The sequence below is a fragment of the Acanthochromis polyacanthus genome, chromosome 6 (genome assembly GCF_021347895.1).
Source record: "Acanthochromis polyacanthus isolate Apoly-LR-REF ecotype Palm Island chromosome 6, KAUST_Apoly_ChrSc, whole genome shotgun sequence".
NCBI lineage: Eukaryota > Metazoa > Chordata > Actinopteri > Pomacentridae > Acanthochromis > Acanthochromis polyacanthus.
Genome location: NC_067118.1, coordinates 548,205 through 564,937, shown reverse-complemented (window position 1 = coordinate 564,937; position 16,733 = coordinate 548,205). Strand labels below are relative to the sequence as shown.

The 16,733-nt window shown below is 45.2% G+C and overlaps 1 protein-coding gene, 2 long non-coding RNA genes and 1 pseudogene across 7 annotated transcripts; all 4 read left to right on the top strand.

Annotated features, from left to right (window-relative positions):
- The first annotated feature begins 881 nt into the window (after window positions 1-881).
- On the top strand, window positions 882-8,286 carry LOC127534462 (pre-rRNA-processing protein TSR2 homolog; annotated as a pseudogene).
- Window positions 8,287-8,688: 402 nt separating this feature from the next.
- On the top strand, window positions 8,689-10,098 carry LOC127534436 (uncharacterized). The gene is made up of 3 exons (XR_007942616.1): window positions 8,689-8,832; window positions 9,418-9,617; window positions 9,973-10,098. It is a non-coding gene; the product is annotated as an uncharacterized LOC127534436 (long non-coding RNA).
- A 692-nt stretch (window positions 10,099-10,790) lies between these two features.
- LOC127534439 (uncharacterized) lies at window positions 10,791-12,237 on the top strand. 5 transcript variants are annotated; one of them, XR_007942626.1, is made up of 4 exons: window positions 10,818-10,832; window positions 10,867-10,900; window positions 11,402-11,571; window positions 12,148-12,231. It is a non-coding gene; the product is annotated as an uncharacterized LOC127534439 (long non-coding RNA). The 5 variants fall into 5 exon arrangements; XR_007942625.1 differs by having other exon boundaries at window positions 10,791-10,900; XR_007942628.1 differs by lacking the exons at window positions 10,818-10,832; window positions 10,867-10,900 and adding an exon at window positions 11,878-11,945 and having other exon boundaries at window positions 11,276-11,571; window positions 12,182-12,237.
- A 613-nt stretch (window positions 12,238-12,850) lies between these two features.
- Window positions 12,851-14,186, top strand: LOC127534461 (cyclin-dependent kinase 16-like). Its single transcript, XM_051949683.1, is given in 6 exon segments — window positions 12,851-13,121; window positions 13,188-13,315; window positions 13,410-13,467; window positions 13,584-13,629; window positions 13,632-13,697; window positions 14,125-14,186. Coding segments are annotated over 6 exon segments (567 nt in total). The 5' UTR covers window positions 12,851-12,914.
- Window positions 14,187-16,733: the final 2,547 nt, after the last annotated feature.

Here is a 16,733-nt window from a genome sequence, read left to right as displayed (position 1 = left end):
TTAATATGATAATAAGAATTATGTGAAGACACAAAGCAGCCATCATGAGTGAAAGACAGGTAGAGAAAAAACTGAAGATCTCCAAGACAGCCGTTCATCACACCAAGAAAAACAAACCCAGCATGGTTCTACCAAACTGCTAGCTGGTCAGGAAACGTCTTTCTACCACCAGATGACCGTCACTCATCTGTTCCTGTCAGGGATGGATCCAGTTTTCACTTTATGTCCACTCCAGCCAACTTACTGGTTAGGAGGAAGCCTGGAGAAGCTCCAAGCCAGACTGTCTGCCCCTACAGTAAAACATGGGGGTGGATCAGTGACCATCTGGGGTAGTTTCAGTCTGGGTAAAACAGGGACAATGAACCAGGTCATGTTTGGGGCTACTCTAGAAAACAGTCTTCTTCCATCAGCTGGAAAACTCTTTCCTGCCTCCAATGACTGGATTTTCCAACAGCTCAGTTAAAGCCTGGATGGAGAACCAGAACACTGGAACCATGCCTTGGCTGCTCAATCACCAGATCTAAATCCAACTGAAAACCTGTGGAAAATCATTAAACGCTAAATGGAGAACCACAAGCCCCAAAACAAGCAGATTAGTTAGAATTCATGCAACAGGAATGAACTGCTGTGATCAGAAGCTGGTGGAGAGCATGAAGAGACATCAGGAACAATGGTTCTGAATCAGTACTAACTCCTGTGTGGATCATGGGACTGAAACAGATAGAAAAGAAAACATGGAATCCTAGAAGCTGTTTCTAACAGAACAGTGCCATAGCTACTGATGGAAGAACTTCTTATCTAGAAAACCATGGAAAATGTCTGATATCAGTTCTGACATTAAACTCTGGTCAGATATTTTGTTGTTATTATTATATTTGTCCAAACAAATGGACCTTCAGTGGAACCAGGCATTAAAATGAACAAGAAACTGAAGAAAACAGGGTGGAATAATCTTTCTGTGGAGTTGAACGGTGAATCCTGATCAACTGCTTCTGTCTGATCCAGGGTCTAAGCTCCTCTCATTCTGTCTGTCGGATCCAACATGGCGGCCTCCGCGGCTTCACGTGAGCTGTTCACAGAGGGAGTCCGCGCGGTTCTTCACACCTGGCCGGTTCTCCAGGTGAGTCCCGGTCCGGGTTCACCTGAGACAGACTCTGACAGGATGAGGCTAACAGGCTAATGCTAACAGGTTACTGCTAACAGCGGATGCTATCCGGCTAATGCTAACAGCTGATGCTAACAGGCTCATAGCTCCTTTAACGTTCTTCTGTATGATCTGATATCAGCTGATCACATGGATCTGATGTTCTGGTCCAGATAAAGACTTTAAACTGTAAGGCTCTGATGGGTTCTCAGTAGAACCTGGAGATGGAATAGAATAGAATCTATACTTTATTGACCCTCAATAGGAAGTGAATTTATAACAGCAGCATGTTAACATAGAGAGGAGAGAGCTGATGATGGAGGTCCAGAGCTGGAGAGGATGGTGGACCTGGTGGTGGAGAGGATGGTGGAGATGGTGGACCTGGTGGTGGAGAGGATGGTGGAGATGGTGGACCTGGTCTCTCCAGTAGGAGGAATGTAAACAACAGTTATCACAGTGACCTCCTGCAGCAGATAGAATGATCTCAGACTGTCTGCTACCAGTTCATGTCCTGCTGCAGATCTGTTCTCTGATGGAAATGTGTTCAGGGTTCCACCATCTGTCCTCCACCTCTCCTCTAACCAGACTATACCAACCCTGAGTCTGCTGCTGTTCTCAGTCATCTTTCTGCCACGTTTCTGTGTAAAACATGAAGCTGCTTTCTCTGAAGACCAGGAGAGTCCAACTCATCTTAGTCCAGGTTCCACAGAACAGTCTGATCTCCAGTGGACCGGCCCAGTAGAACCACAGCATAATAACCTCTGAATAACCACAACTCCTAATGGATCCTAATGTTCACCTTAAGGAATTACATTTCTACTAAACATCACGAACAACCTGAAATTTATGAAGAAAAACAAACGAATCACAGGTGTCTGGAACTGAATCAGAATGACAAAAGTCAGACAAAAAATTCAAAATATTACAACAAAAACATGCGAGAAACAACAAAAAAGACAAAAAATGACAAAAAAGTTACAAAGCAACAAGAGAAATGGACAAATGACAAAAGTGAGAAACAAAGGACAAAAACATGAAATAAAATCAAAAGTCAGAGGAAAAAAACAACAAACAAGACAAAATATTCCAAAAATGAGACAAAAGATCGATGAACAATCCAGTAATTTTGCTTTATGATCCAAACAACTGTCATGGTCTAGAAATGATTTTAAATTTATAGTTTTACTAATTTACAATCTGCAGTTAATGTCTTCTCTGTAATTTTTACACTTTGAGGGCCGGATTGGACCCTCTGGAAGACCACTTTTGGACCACGGCCTCATGTTGGACCCTCTGCTGTAGAGTCTCCATCTCCTCCGTCCTATTCACCATAGAGGAACATTTCCATGGTAACAGATGAAGAGTCGTCTCTCAGCCTCTCTCCTTTCTCCTGGTCCTTTTCCTCCAGAGTATCACGTCCAAACATCTCAGTGGTTCGTAGACCTCAGTGAGATCAGAGCTCCTGTCAGAGTGAATAAGATCTGTCTGGTTCCGTTGCTCCTCAGGTAGAACTCATCTGATGAAAGGTCTTCTCCATCCATTCCTCGCCTCACTGCTCCAAGATGATCAACAAAAGTCGAATAAAAACCACGAAACTGAAGAACACAGGACTAAAATCTACTACATCACCAGAACCCTCTGGTTTTCTTTAGAACTCAGAAGAAAAAGATCAGAACAGATGAGTCTGTAGAGAGCGTTGTTCTCCGGATGTTCTGATCCAGGATCAGGTTCTGGTGACTGAATGTTCTAATGACAGAACCGGGACTGTTCCTCAGTCTGAGTGTTCTGGTTCTGGTTCTCCTGCAGCACAGTCAAAGTCAGAACAATCTCAGACAGCAGACCTGATGGAGACCTGAGAACTTTTCCAGAACCATCTTTGAACGGGACAGAACCTCCAGAACGCATGGAGATAAAGTGTGGATGTAACACTGTCGCATCAGAACAGATCTGAAACCAGCTCAGAACCTGTAGGGTTGAAGGTTCTAGATCAGCTGGACCTCTGAAGTTCTGTCAAAACATTTCTGCAGAACATTATTATTGGTTATTGGTTATCAGTCCAGCTGATGGAGGCGATGAAGCTGCAGCAGTTTTGTAATCATGAAGCTAAAAGAGACAAACATTCATGTAGTTTTAGAAAATCCAGTGTTTCCCCTAGGATTGGTGCCTTGGGGGGGGGGGTTGGTTGTTTTCACGTCGGTCGTTAGTCGCCGTTGTACAAAAACTCGAAATAAGGATTTGAGTCATAATATGTTTAATTGCCTACCTACATTTATGTAATGTATGTATTTTTATTAATTACTTGCTTATGCCGAGAGCTAACACGATATCAGGCCGATATTTGTTAGGCTTTTGTCGGGGCTTGTCTGCCCATGTCTCACCCGACACTAAACTAATTGGCCTGATATCGCATAGTGTGCTCTAAGCATTAATTACTTACCAATATCAGTTTTGTTACAGCCAGGGGGAATATTTCCCCTCTGAACAACCAAGCTGGGTCAAAAGCCAGGCGTAAAACTAACCGTGACGTCACCAGTTGGTTTTCCAGCACCGAGAAAATGAAGCCCGGATTTTGCTACTTCCTGGTCGCCGTTTTGGATTTTTTTGGAGCCAGTGACGTAAAAAGTGTCAACAGGATGGACCGGAGAGCAACTCGGGGGCAGGATTTGGCTGAGGACTCCTCTTATCCCTGGCCCCACATTTTTACCTCAGAGACTTCTGTTGCTGTCTATCAAGTATAGCCACGCCCCCTGGCTCCGCCAACTTTAACGATTTATTTAAAATTCAGTATTGATTTATTTTTAGATCGGCCACCTGAATCTCCTCATTTGACCATGAAAACTAACGGGACAAAACATCCTGAGCTGTAGAAATCAGTCTATCAAAATTTTATTTTTTCCAAAAATGAATTGGGGTCTATGGAGCAAAGCTTTTTGGAACCAACCCTAGTGGACGGGCGTGAGATTGCAAGTTTTTGACACTTTCCGGGTTGGCTTCAATTCTGGAGCCAGATGCTACGTCCATCCTTTATATACAGTCTATGGTCAAAGCTCCGACATGCGGTGGTGAGATGATGACTTTTGCTGCGGGGCAGGTGGGGGGCTTGCCGTGCAGAACTTTGGCTGCTGTCACTTGGCCCGGGAGAGGCAGAGCTGCTCTGGGTGCTACTGCCTTGAAGAGCCAGAGGGGCGGCTGGTGTTGCCATTATCACCCTGTGACTGTGAGCGTTTAAAAAACGCTGAGATTTTGCTTTGTTTTTTCATGTGCCATTTTCCCAACAGTCGCTGGCGGGAGGTCTGCTCACATGTGCGCTCACGCTTGTGTGTGTGTACACGTGTGCGCGCACGCCGATATTAAATATATAATTTTTCACCATTTTGTACCACTTATTGAGCGTGTGAATCATTTTTAGCCCATTTTTACGGTTACGGTGTTGAAAGGCTTCATCTAAATTATTTTATTATAATAATAATAATAATTAATAATAATACTTCATTTATTTTAGGCCCAATATTACGACAGACGTCGTCTCAAAGGACCAATTTTGCGATCAATAAGAAGTCATGCTGTTAAAAGAGCGTCTTTCATTTTTTTTTCTCTATGAAGTTTCATCGCGGGTCCCATTTTTTTCATTTTTTAACACTCCTACACGATTGAGAACAACAACAACACATGGCCCCGCTATACGGTCGTAATTACCTCATGGCGTGCGTCACTGTCATCAGAGGTGGTTTTTCTTCTGCTTCTTTATTTTATGGCTGAAATAACTCTAGATTTTTGGCCGTAGTTTGTTGTAGAAAGTAAACACGAGACGCGCCCACTGCAAAACTAGTGTTTGTGTGTGTGTGTGCTGACCGTGGGGTGGGGGGCAGTTGACTGTTTACAAGACGGAGGGAGGGGGAGTAGACAAGTGGAGTGCTGCAGTGAGTGCTGTAAGGACAGCATGTGGAGCGGCCTTTATGCAGGAAAAACTAAAGTTTGCGTGTAAAAAGTAACAATTATTTTAATTTAACTTGACCTTCTGGGGGGCGGGGGGGGCGGCGTTGAGGGGGCGGGGGCGCCCCCCTAATATAATGGTAGGGGAAACACTGCATCTGTTAGAAAGGGAAAGTTTAGAGGGAATCACTGATGGACAAAACACCAGAACCTCCTCAGAAACATCTTGGTTCTTCCATCTGCAGTAACTTTGTCAATAATCAGAGTTCTATCCTCGACTGGGATATTTCCAGAGTTCTAAGTCCTTGAAGTCCACAGAGGAGAACGTCCCCTGGAGAATAGCAAAAGAGAGAGGTCCGAGGCACTCTGAGTTCCTAAAAGTCCTTCAATAATTCATGGACGGGCAGTTTACGCCGTTTCGGCCACTACACGGCTTCGTCAGGAACATGAATTTTAACAACAAATAGGGCACAGGTGTGCCTGATAGGGCTGGAACCAGGTCACGATGACAATCACCTGTAAAGACATCCTATTTAATAAAAAAAAACAACATTTAAAAACATTGACAATCGAGAGACCAGAAGAATAAGGTAATCATAGACAATACCCATGTTTTCAACAGCGCCCTGTAAATGGAACAGTTGTGTACAGCATAAGATAAATCTTACAACAACCCTACAACCTGAAGCAATAGGGATAGTATTCACACAGTACATCACTAACAGGCAGTGTAACAACAAGAAAGTCAGATATTCAAATAAAACACCAAAAATCCACTCCTCGTGTCCCCTGGAGAAAGTTCTAGAGGACCTACCGACAACTGTCCAGCTGTCGGTAGGTCTGCTCCAGACGTTGTCCGGCTGTCGGTAAGGTCTGCTCAGAGTTGTCCGGCTGTCGGTAGGTCTGCTCCAGAACTAGAACTTTGTCCGGCTGTCGGTAGGTTCTGCTCCAGAACGTTGTCCGGCATGTCGGTAGGTCTGCTACAGAACCTAGAACTTTGTCGGCTGTCGGTAGGTCTGCTCCAGAACGTTGTCCGGCGATCGGTAGGTCTGCTATAGAACCTAGAACTTTGTCCGGCTGTCGGTAAGGTCTGCTCAGAACGTTGTCCGGCTGTCGGTAGGTCTGCTACAGAACCTAGAACTTTGTCCGCCTGTCGGTAGGTCTGCTCCCAGAACGTTGTCCGGCTGTTGGTAGGTCTGCTCCAGAACCTAGAACTTTGTCCGGCTGTTGGTAGGGTCTGCTCCAGACCTAGAACTTTGTCCGGCTGTCGGTAGGTCTGTCTAGACTTTCTCCAGTTGTCGGTAGGTCTACTCTAGAACTTTCTACATTTATCGGAGGTCTATACTCTAGAACTTTCTCCAGTTGTCGGTAGGTCTACTCTAGAACTTCTACATTTCGGTAGGTCTACTCTAGAACTTTCTCCAGTTTGTCGTAGGTCTACTCTGAACTTTCTTACATTATCGGTAGGTCTGTCTCTAGAACTTTCTCCAGTGTCGGTAGGTCTACTCTAGAACTTTCTAATTTATCGGTGGTCTGCTCTAGAACTTTCTCCAGTTGTCGGTAGGTTCTACTCTAGAACTTTCTACATTTATCGGTAAGGTCTACTCTAGAACTTCTCCAGTTGTCGGTAGGTCTACTCTAGAACTTTCTACATTTATCGGTAGGTCTACTACTAGAACTTTCTCCAGGGGACGTTCTCCTTTCCTGCTTCCAGTCTTTAAGTTTAGTCTCACTTAGAACATTCCAGGTCCTTGAAGTCTGTAGAGTTGGGTCCAGATTTATCACTTTTTCAGAACTTCATCAGACCAGCAGATAGAACATGACATTTAGGAGGAGAAACATCTGAGTTCTGGTTAAAAACTGACTCTGGATCGGTTTAAAATCCCATCCAGGTGTCTCAGTCTGAACACTAAAATCTGGTTTCTGTTGAGTTTCTATAACCAGCTGTGATCATCAGTATTATGGGATGTGTCTAGTGTGAACAATCAGAGTTCTAGAAACAATCTTTGGTTCCTGGATGTGTTTCTGGTTCAAAAAGTCATTGTGGGTGAACTTCAGTGTTGGTAGGAGGTTGGTCAGAAATAGAAGATGGAAGGAGGAACCAGGTCATCTGGAGACAGGGTTCACTCTAAGGGAAACTATTTTCTCTGTAGGAATATTTAACTGCCGAATCCATCTTCTGACTGTTCCTCTGATGCTCTCAGTTTATTGTCATTGATGAACCAGTTTACAGCATCAGAGCTTGTTGAGCCTTCAGGTTTAGGGTTTCTGGTGGTTCTGGTTCTGGTGGTTTTGCTGGTTCTGGTGGTTCTGTTTAGTCCTCAGACTCCATGTGCTGCAGGAACCATCAGGTTCTCGTGGTTTAAATCTGTTTCTGATCATCCTCAGATCGCCGTGGACAACGGTTTTGGGAGGCGTGTACGGCCAGCAGAAAGCTGATTGATGGTGGACGTGGTTCAGCAGTATTTCATGACAACGGTAGGTAACCATGGTACCAGCGTGTGCAGGAGAAGCCAGAGAGATGTTGGATCAGTCACTGAACTGTAAACTGTGTTTCCAGGCCGACCTAGCAGCCCTCGTGAGGGTGGGAAGATTACCTGTCTGACCTGATGGACCAGGAGTTTTGATACCGGTGGGTGGAAGGGACGGGGAGTTTACCTCAGGTGCACACACCCCTGGACACACACGAGGACAGTAACAGACGTTTTGTTGTTCAGTGTGGAAGATTAATAATCAAAATGTGCTTCTGATGGTGGTTGTGGTGTGTAGGTATCTGTACCTGTCTTGCTGCAGCTGTTCTCTGCAGTGGCAGCAGGAGCGCTTGCAGCAGGATCCAAACACACCATCACATTACTCTGGACACAGAACCAGAACCACAGAGCAAAAAGTCACAGCTCCGCCCACCCAGGAAGAGAGCAGCGACGACGAAGCACAGGTAACCACACCCCACGGGTAAACTTGGCCTCTGTAGGTGTTCAGGTAACTCTAAATTGGATTTTCCCTCCGGGATAAATACAGTTCTTGTTATCTCAGGTGTTCAGGTAAACTGTGGCTGTGTGTTCCAGGTGATGGAGGTGGGACTCATCAGGTCCTTTGGTCAGCAGGTCTCAGCCTCGTCTTCCTCAGGATGAAGAAGAAGAGACGGCTGGACACTGGTGAGGAAGAAAGAAGTGAAAAAGAAGAGCAGAGCTACAGTGAAGAGACTTTAATGAACGTTCTGATGTTTGTGTCTGAAGGAGGAGGCCAGGAGGACTGGTTTTATATTAAACATTGTTTAAATAACGCTGTGATGTCACTGTTATGTCATACTGCATTCACCATGGCAAACAGTCTCCATTTTAATCTTGATAAACAAGATGGAGGACGATCAATAAGCTGATTAATGCTTAATGTACAGAAGATGAATCACTTTAAATTACAGAATTGACCGGTTCTGTGTAAGTAGAACCGGTTCTGTGAGAACACACAGAATATGAATCAATACAGCTAATGAATTACTGATCGGATCCATGTGTGAAGCTTCATCCTGAGCTGGTTTGCCATGGAGACTCCCAGTATCGATCAACGATCAGCTGTTAACGAGATAATTTAAAAATAACACCGAAGGGGGCGGGGCCTCCTGTCGGGATGTGACGTCACTGACGGTGCGGAGCAGCAACATGGCGGCAGATTACTGGGAGCGAAGAAGAAGTGACCCTCCGTCAGCCTGAACCGAGCCGAGGACACCCCGGGACCCTCCGGGACCGACCAGCCCGGTGAGTAGCAGCCGCCGCCGGGCCTCCGCTGTCACCGGGAACCGTTATTTAGACCCGCCGCCGTTAACGGAGCCGCAGCGCTCCGCTTCCGCTGCTATTTATAACTGAGCCGCTGCAGCAAATACACTGAGCCCGTAGTTACTGACAACACCAGCAAATACACTGAGCCCGTAGTACTGACAACACCAGCAATACACTGAGCCCGTAGTACTGACAACACCAAGCAAATACACTGAGCCCGTAGTACTGACAACACAAGCAAATACACTAAGCCCGTAGTACTGGCAGCACCAGCAAATGCACACAGCCCGTAGTACTGGCAACACCAGAAAATACACACAGCCAGTAATACTAGCAACACCAGAAAATACACACAGCCAGTAATACTAGCAACACCAGCAAATACACAGATCTGGCTATAGTATAATAATATTAGTACACACCAGGAAATACACAGAGCCAAGTATGAAGCATTTAATACGCGAATCCAGAACATACACAGCTGTTAGTATGTTAGCTGCAGCTGAATGCACAGCATTAGTCAGGTGATTCTTATGTTCTGCTCCATCCATGTTACCTGTCCAGGTGTGGTCTCCAGGCTGGCGGCCCCGCCCCCTTCAGCATCCCGCCCTCCTCTGCTCCCCCGGCCCCCCTCATGGAGAGGATGAGGAAGATTAAGCGGCAGTTGTCACTCACTCTGGGGAGGGGCGGAGCCAGAGGAGGGGGCGGGGACAGGACGCTGAGTGACAGCATCAGTCAGGACGTGACATCACACAGCGACTCAGGTAAACTCATCTATCAGGGTTTGATTATTGATTCGCTATCAGCAGCAACACTAACAGTCTGAAACCAGTCAGGTTCTGGTTGGTTCAGACACGTCTCACCTGACTCCTCCCTCTGCCCCTGATTGGTTGGTTTGGATCTCTGATTGTGATTGGTTGTTGCAGCTGTCAATCAATCAATCAGTCGTACTCGTTATTCCTTCGTTGACCTCATTTCCTGTTTTTTTTTCTCTGCTCAACCAACCATCACCCTCCTCTCCCCCTCCATCCTCTATCTTTACCTCCCCTCCCTCCTCTCCCTGATGCCCCTCCCTCCCCTCCCTGATGCCCCTCCCCTGCTGCTGTGCCCCGCCTCCAGAGGTATCATCTCTCCGTTCTTCTGGAGGTCTGAAGGTTCGAAGTTCTTCTTCTTCAGTTCAGTCTCTGATTCAGTCCTACAGCAGCTCTCTGAGGAAACCTCGAGGTTTGGTCGCAGCCTGAGCTCCTACCTGAACCACACCACCAGACCTGGGTATTCACACTACAGCTGATAACTGCAAATACTCACTGTAGTACTGTAAACACACACATACACTGTGTACTAGTACTACTACAGTCCACTTGTCATCTCAGTGAATCTGAACTATAGAAACATACAGGGAACAACAGCAGAGTACCGCTCTGTGGATATGTGATGATGTCTGTATCCCTCACAGTAATCAGATTACTTCTAACAGAGTATTTTCTCTGGTCAGTAATCAGAAATTAATCCTTTTGTAAAGTCCATATTTAAAGTCCAGACTCCAAGTGATCCAGCTGTGATTCCAGTCAGTCTACCTGATGAAACACGGTTCTAAAAGGAGCTTGAGAACAGCAGAACCTTCTCAGTCCTGGACCTATGGACTGGGTCTATCTATGTCTGCATCATGGATCCACATGGAGAAGAACTGAACAGAGGAAAAGAAACATCTGGACTGAGAGACATCGACAAAGATGGGAAAAGATCCAGGAAGATCAAGTGAGCAACTGAAAACCAGAGAAGCAGAAGAGTCAGCAGGAATCAGGAGGTCTAGAAGGAGTCATAGTTCCCACTAATCAGGAGGTCTGGAAGGAGTCATAGTTCCACTAATCAGGAGGTCTGGAAGGAGTTCATAGTACCACTAATCAGGAGGTGTAGAAGGAGTCATAGTTCCACTAATCAGGAGGTGTAGAAGGAGTCATAGTTCCACTAATCAGGAGGTGTAGAAGGAGTCATAGTACCACTAATCAGGAGGTGTAGAAGGAGTCATAGTTCCACTAATCAGGAGGTGTAGAAGGAGTCATAGTACCACTAATCAGGAGGTCTGGAAGGAGTCATAGTACCACTAATCAGGAGTGTAGAAGGAGTCATAGTACCACTAATCAGGCGGTCTAGAAGGAATGGTAAATGGTTGTATTTATATTGCGCTTTTATCTAAAGCGCTTTACATGATATGTCACATTCATCCATTCACACACACATTCACACACTGGATGGCGGAAGCTTGCCATTCAAGGTGCTAACCACGACCACCAGGAGCAATTAGAGGTTCTGTGTATTGTTCAGGGACACCTCAACATGAGCTTGATGGGCCGAGGATCGAACCAGCAACCTTCCAGTTACAGACCGCCATCTACCCACTGATCCATGCCGCCCCAGAAGGAGTCATAGTGCCACTCATCAGGAGGTCTAGAAGGAGTCATAGTTCCACTAATCAGGAGGTCTAGAAGGAGTCACAGTTCCACTAATCAGGAGGTCTAGAAGGAGTCACAGTTCCACTAATCAGGAGGTGTAGAAGGAGTCATAGTTCCACTAATCAGGAGGTCTAGAAGGAATCATAGTTCCACTAATCAGGAGGTCTAGAAGGAGTCATAGTACCACTAATCAGGAGGTCTAGGAGGAGTCATAGTACCACTAATCAGGAGGTCTAGAAGGAGTCATAGTTCCACTAATCAGGAGGTGTAAGGAGTCATAGTTCCACTAATCAGGAGGTGTAGAAGGAGTCATAACACCACTAATCAGGAGGTGTAGAAGGAGTCATAGTTCCACTAATCAGGAAGTCTAGAAGGAGTCATAGTTCCACTAATCAGGAGGTCTAGAAAGGAGTCATAGTTCCACTAATCAGGAGGTCTAGAAGGAATCATAGTTCCACTAATCAGGAGGTCTAGAAGGAGTCCATAGTACCACTAATCAGGAGGTCTAGGAGGAGTCATAGTACCACTAAATCAGGAGGTCTAGAAGGAGTCATAGTTCCAATATCAGGAGGTCTAGAAGGAGTCATAGTTCCACTAATCAGGAGGTCTAGAAGGAGTCATAGTTCCACTAATCAGGAGGTCTAGAAGGAGTCATAGTTCCTCTCGTCAGGAGGTCTAGAAGGATCATAGTTCCACTAATCAGGAGGTCTAGAAAGAGTCATAGTACCACTAATCAGGAGGTCTAGAAGGAGTCATAGTTCCACTAATCAGGAGTCTAGAAGGAGTCATAGTTCCACTAATCAGGAGGTCTAGAAGGAGTCATAGTTCCTCTCATCAGGAGGTCTAGAAGGAGTCATAGTTCCACTAATCAGGAGGTCTAGAAGGAGTCATAGTTCCACTAATCAGGAGGTCTAGAAGGAGTCATAGTCCACTAATCAGGAGTTCTAAAAGAGTCATAGTACCACTATTCAGGAGGTCTAGAAGGAGTCATAGTACCACTAATCAGGAGGTCTAGAAGGAGTCCATAGTACCACTAATCAGGAGGTCTAAGAAGGCAGTCATAGTTCCACTAATCAGGAGGTCTAGAAAGAGTCATAGGTACGACTAATCAGGATGTCTAGAAGGAGTCATAGTGTCCACTAATCCAGGAGGTCTAGAAGGAGTCATAGTTCCTCCTCATCAGGAGGTATAGAGAGGAGTCATGAGTTCCGACTAATTCCAGGCTTCCTAAAATGACCTCATAGTACCAGTGAACGTACTTTCTCCATCAGCTGTTAAAACCAGACATCAGCTGCTTTCAGGTCCTGCGGTTCAGCGGGTTCCCATGGAAAGCCGGGATCCAATGAGTTTGGCCTCAGATGGAGTCCAGATGTTTGGTGAGAACCTGACCAGGACTACCACATGTGGATGCATGGTCCTGACAGTGAAGCATGGAGGTCCAAAATTTGTCCAAAAAGACTTTAATTATTCCCAGAAGGACTGGGTTGTCCCACCAGAACCTTTGAGGTGTTCTCCAGAGAAAGGTAGAGCAACACAACCCTCCAACAGAGAGCAGCTGAAGAAAACAGAGAAGATGTGAGCAGAAATGAGTGGACTCTGGTTTCCTCCATGAGGAGGACTGAAGGAGGACATAGGAGTCCACCCTCACTGTGTGTTTTTGTGTGTAACTGTGCGTTCCTGTGTTTGTGGTCTGCAGAGATCGTCCATGAAGATGTGAAGATGAGTTCAGATGGAGAAAGTGATCCAGCTTCTTCTTCAGATGATGTTCAGAGTCCAGTTAGAGTCCGAATGAGGAACAAGAAGATCTCCACAGAGGTGAGACTAGCTTCAGCAGTTGTTTGGTCAGATGGAGATGGACCTCACACTGAGTCTGTCCCACAGGACATCAACAAACGTCTGTCCTTACCTGCCGACATCCGTCTCCCAGATGACTACCTGGAGAAGTTTAATGTGATTGGTCCGGCTCTGTTTGAGCAGCCAATCAGCAGACGCTGCGTCGGGTGTCTCTGGTACGTCCACCTGCTTCTGTCTCATTATGAAGGACGTTCAAAGGTCTGCCTGTCTGAACATTTACCTGTCTGTCTGTCTCTCTCCTGTCTACAGTCAAGAGATTGGTTTTGGGAAACTGGAGACGTACAATCAAACTGGACAACTGGGAGAGGTGAGGATTCTGTTAAACTACAGTTGAATCTGGTCCAGTTTAATATGAACACAAACTTACCCATCTGTCCTCCTGTCTGTCTGTCCTCCTGTCTGTCCTTCTGTCTGTCCTCTTAGGGAACCTATGCTACGGTGTATAAAGGTCGCAGTAAGCTGACGGAAAACTCGTTGCTCTGAAGGAGATCCGACTGGAACATGAAGAAGGAGCTCCATGTACTGCGATCAGAGAAGGTACTGCAGTAACAGAACCAGTAGAAGAACACCACTGTCAGACGTTCTAGAACATCCCAGTGTTTCCAGTGTTCTACAGCAGGTTCTGCTTGTTAATGTCTGATTGTTCTCTGAAATGAAGCAGAGAACAAATAAACACCTGAAGTTAAAAAAAAGATCTATTTATAAACCAAAATGTCTTCTAAACTTCTGACTCATCAGAGTTCCTCCTCAGGCAGATCTAACAGCTGAACTCAATCATTCAGTCCTCAATGGAAACCAGATGTTCTTCAGGAAGTTCTTCCATCTCTGTAGCAGAAGTTCCCATAAATGTGTGGTTCTTGTAGGTTCTTTGCTTTCACTCTTCTGTCCAGTTCATCCAAACCAGCTCCATGGGTTTAAGTCTGGAGACTCCATGTTCTCAGCCATGTGGTTCTTTGTTCCTCAGGTGGTTCCACAGAGCTGGGGCTGATGTTCTGGGTCATTATCTGCTGTAGGATGAACCTCTGACCAACTAGAACATACCAGAGGGTTCTGCATGGAGCTGCAGAATGCTGTGGTAGCCGTTTAGGTTCAGGGTTCCTCTCACTCTGTACAAGAACCGACCCTGGATCCAGCAGAACAGCCCCAGACCGTCACACTTCCTCCTCCATGTTGGACAGCTGATGTTCCATAGCTGATGTCACACACTAAAAGATCCAAAAAATTACCCCAAAAGATCTGAGAATTGTCTAAAAAAATGACACAAAAAGATCCAAAAATTACAGTAAGAGATGCACAAACGGCATGTAAAGATAAAGAAGACTCTAAAAGATGAAAAAATGACACAAAAAGATCCAAAAATAACTCCAGAACATCTAAAATGACCCCAAAAGATCCAAAAATTACCCCAAAAGTTCCAAAATTACAACAACCGATGAACCAAAGATCTCAGGTTTAGATCCATCAGTCCATGATACCTTCTTCCAGTCTTCAGTAGTCCATTGGTGGAGTTTCATGGTCCAACGGCTTCCTGCTGCAGCTCCACCTGTCAAACCTGCAGCTCCAAGTCTTCTCTCCACAGGTAAACTCAGACTTCTTCCTATGACCTCCATGAAGCTGGTTGAAGCTGTTGTCCTCTGAGCTCCTATCTCAACGCTGTTGACTCACAAACTGGTCTTCTTTGGGTCTTCCAGACGTCTTCCTGTCAGAGTTTCCTCCAGTTTCTGAGCCTTTTGATGGAGAAGAAAACTGGACTCACTGTCACCTGGACTTTCTTCTTCTCTGCATAAAGACGTCCATGTTTAAATGTTCTGATGGTCTGTCTGTCTTCGACTGGTAATTTCCTTTTCCTCTCCATTTGTATATCAACTCACTACTTTCTGCAGTACTTCCTGTTCTAATAATGTTCTGGAAGGTTCCACACTGTGTTTGGAAGGAATCTAGAAAAGTTGGGACTCCTGTAGGACTTGGTAGCTCCAACTTTCAAGACTTCATCAACCTCCATTGGTGCAGAACAGCTTTCAGTTGTTAACCCATTTCTGTTCCTGATGAAGGTCTTTTAGTAGAACTCTAGATGTTCCTTGTTGTTGAGTTCTGGGGAACCTGACCTTTATTAACCTCTGGTTGGACCGTTTCTACACATTCACTGGACTGGACCACTGGAACCACAACAAAACACTGGAACCACAACAAAACACTGGAGCCACAACAAAACACTGGAGCCACAACAAAACACTGGACCACAACAAAACACTGGAGCCACAACAAAACACTGGAACCACAACAAAACACTGGAACCACAACAAAACACTGGAACCACAACAAAACACTGGAACCACAACAAAACACTGGAGCCACAACAAAACACTGGAACCACAATAAAACACTGGAGCCACAATAAAACACTGGAACCACAATAAAACACTGGAACCACAACAAAACACTGGAACCACAACAAAACACTGGAACCACAATAAAACACTGGAGCCACAATAAAATACTGGAGCCACAACAAAACACTGGAACCACAATAAAACACTGGAGCCACAATAAAACACTGGAACCACAATAAAACACTGGAACCACAACAAAACACTGGAACCACAACAAAACACTGGAACCACAACAAAACACTGGAACCACAACAAAACACTGGACCACAATAAAACACTGGAACCACAACAAAACACTGGAACCACAACAAAACACTGGAACCACAACAAAACACTGGAACCACAACAAAACACTGGAGCCACAAAAACACTGGAACCACAATAAAACACTGGAACCACAACAAAACACTGGAACCACAACAAAACACTGGAACCACAAAAACACTGGAACCACAATAAAACACTGGAACCACAACAAAACACTGGAACCACAACAAAACACTGGAACCACAAAAACACTGGAACCACAACAAAACACTGGAACCACAACAAAACACTGGAGCCACAATAAAACACTGGACCACAATAAAACACTGGAACCACAATAAAACACTGGAACCACAACAAAACACTGGAGCCACAACAAAACACTGGAGCCACAACAAAACACTGGAACCACAATAAAACACTGGAACCACAAAAAACACTGGAACCACAACAAAACACTGGAACCACCAACACTGGAACCACAACAAAACACTGGAACCACAACAAAACACTGGAACCACAACAAAACACTGGAACCACAAAAAAACACTGGAACCACAATAAAACACTGGAACCACAATAAAATGCTGGAACCACAACAAAACACTGGAACCACAACAAAACACTGGAACCACAACAAAACACTGGAACCACAACAAAACACTGGAACCACAACAAACACTGGAACCACAAAAAACACTGGAACCACAAAAAACACTGGAACCACAATAAAACACTGGAACCACAATAAAACTGGACAAAACATGGAACCACAACAAAACACTGGACCACAACAAAACACTGGAGCCACAACAAAACACTGGAACCACAACAAAAAACACTGGAACCACAACAAAAACACTGGAACCACAACAAAAAAACACTGGAACCACAATAAAACACTGGGAACACTGGG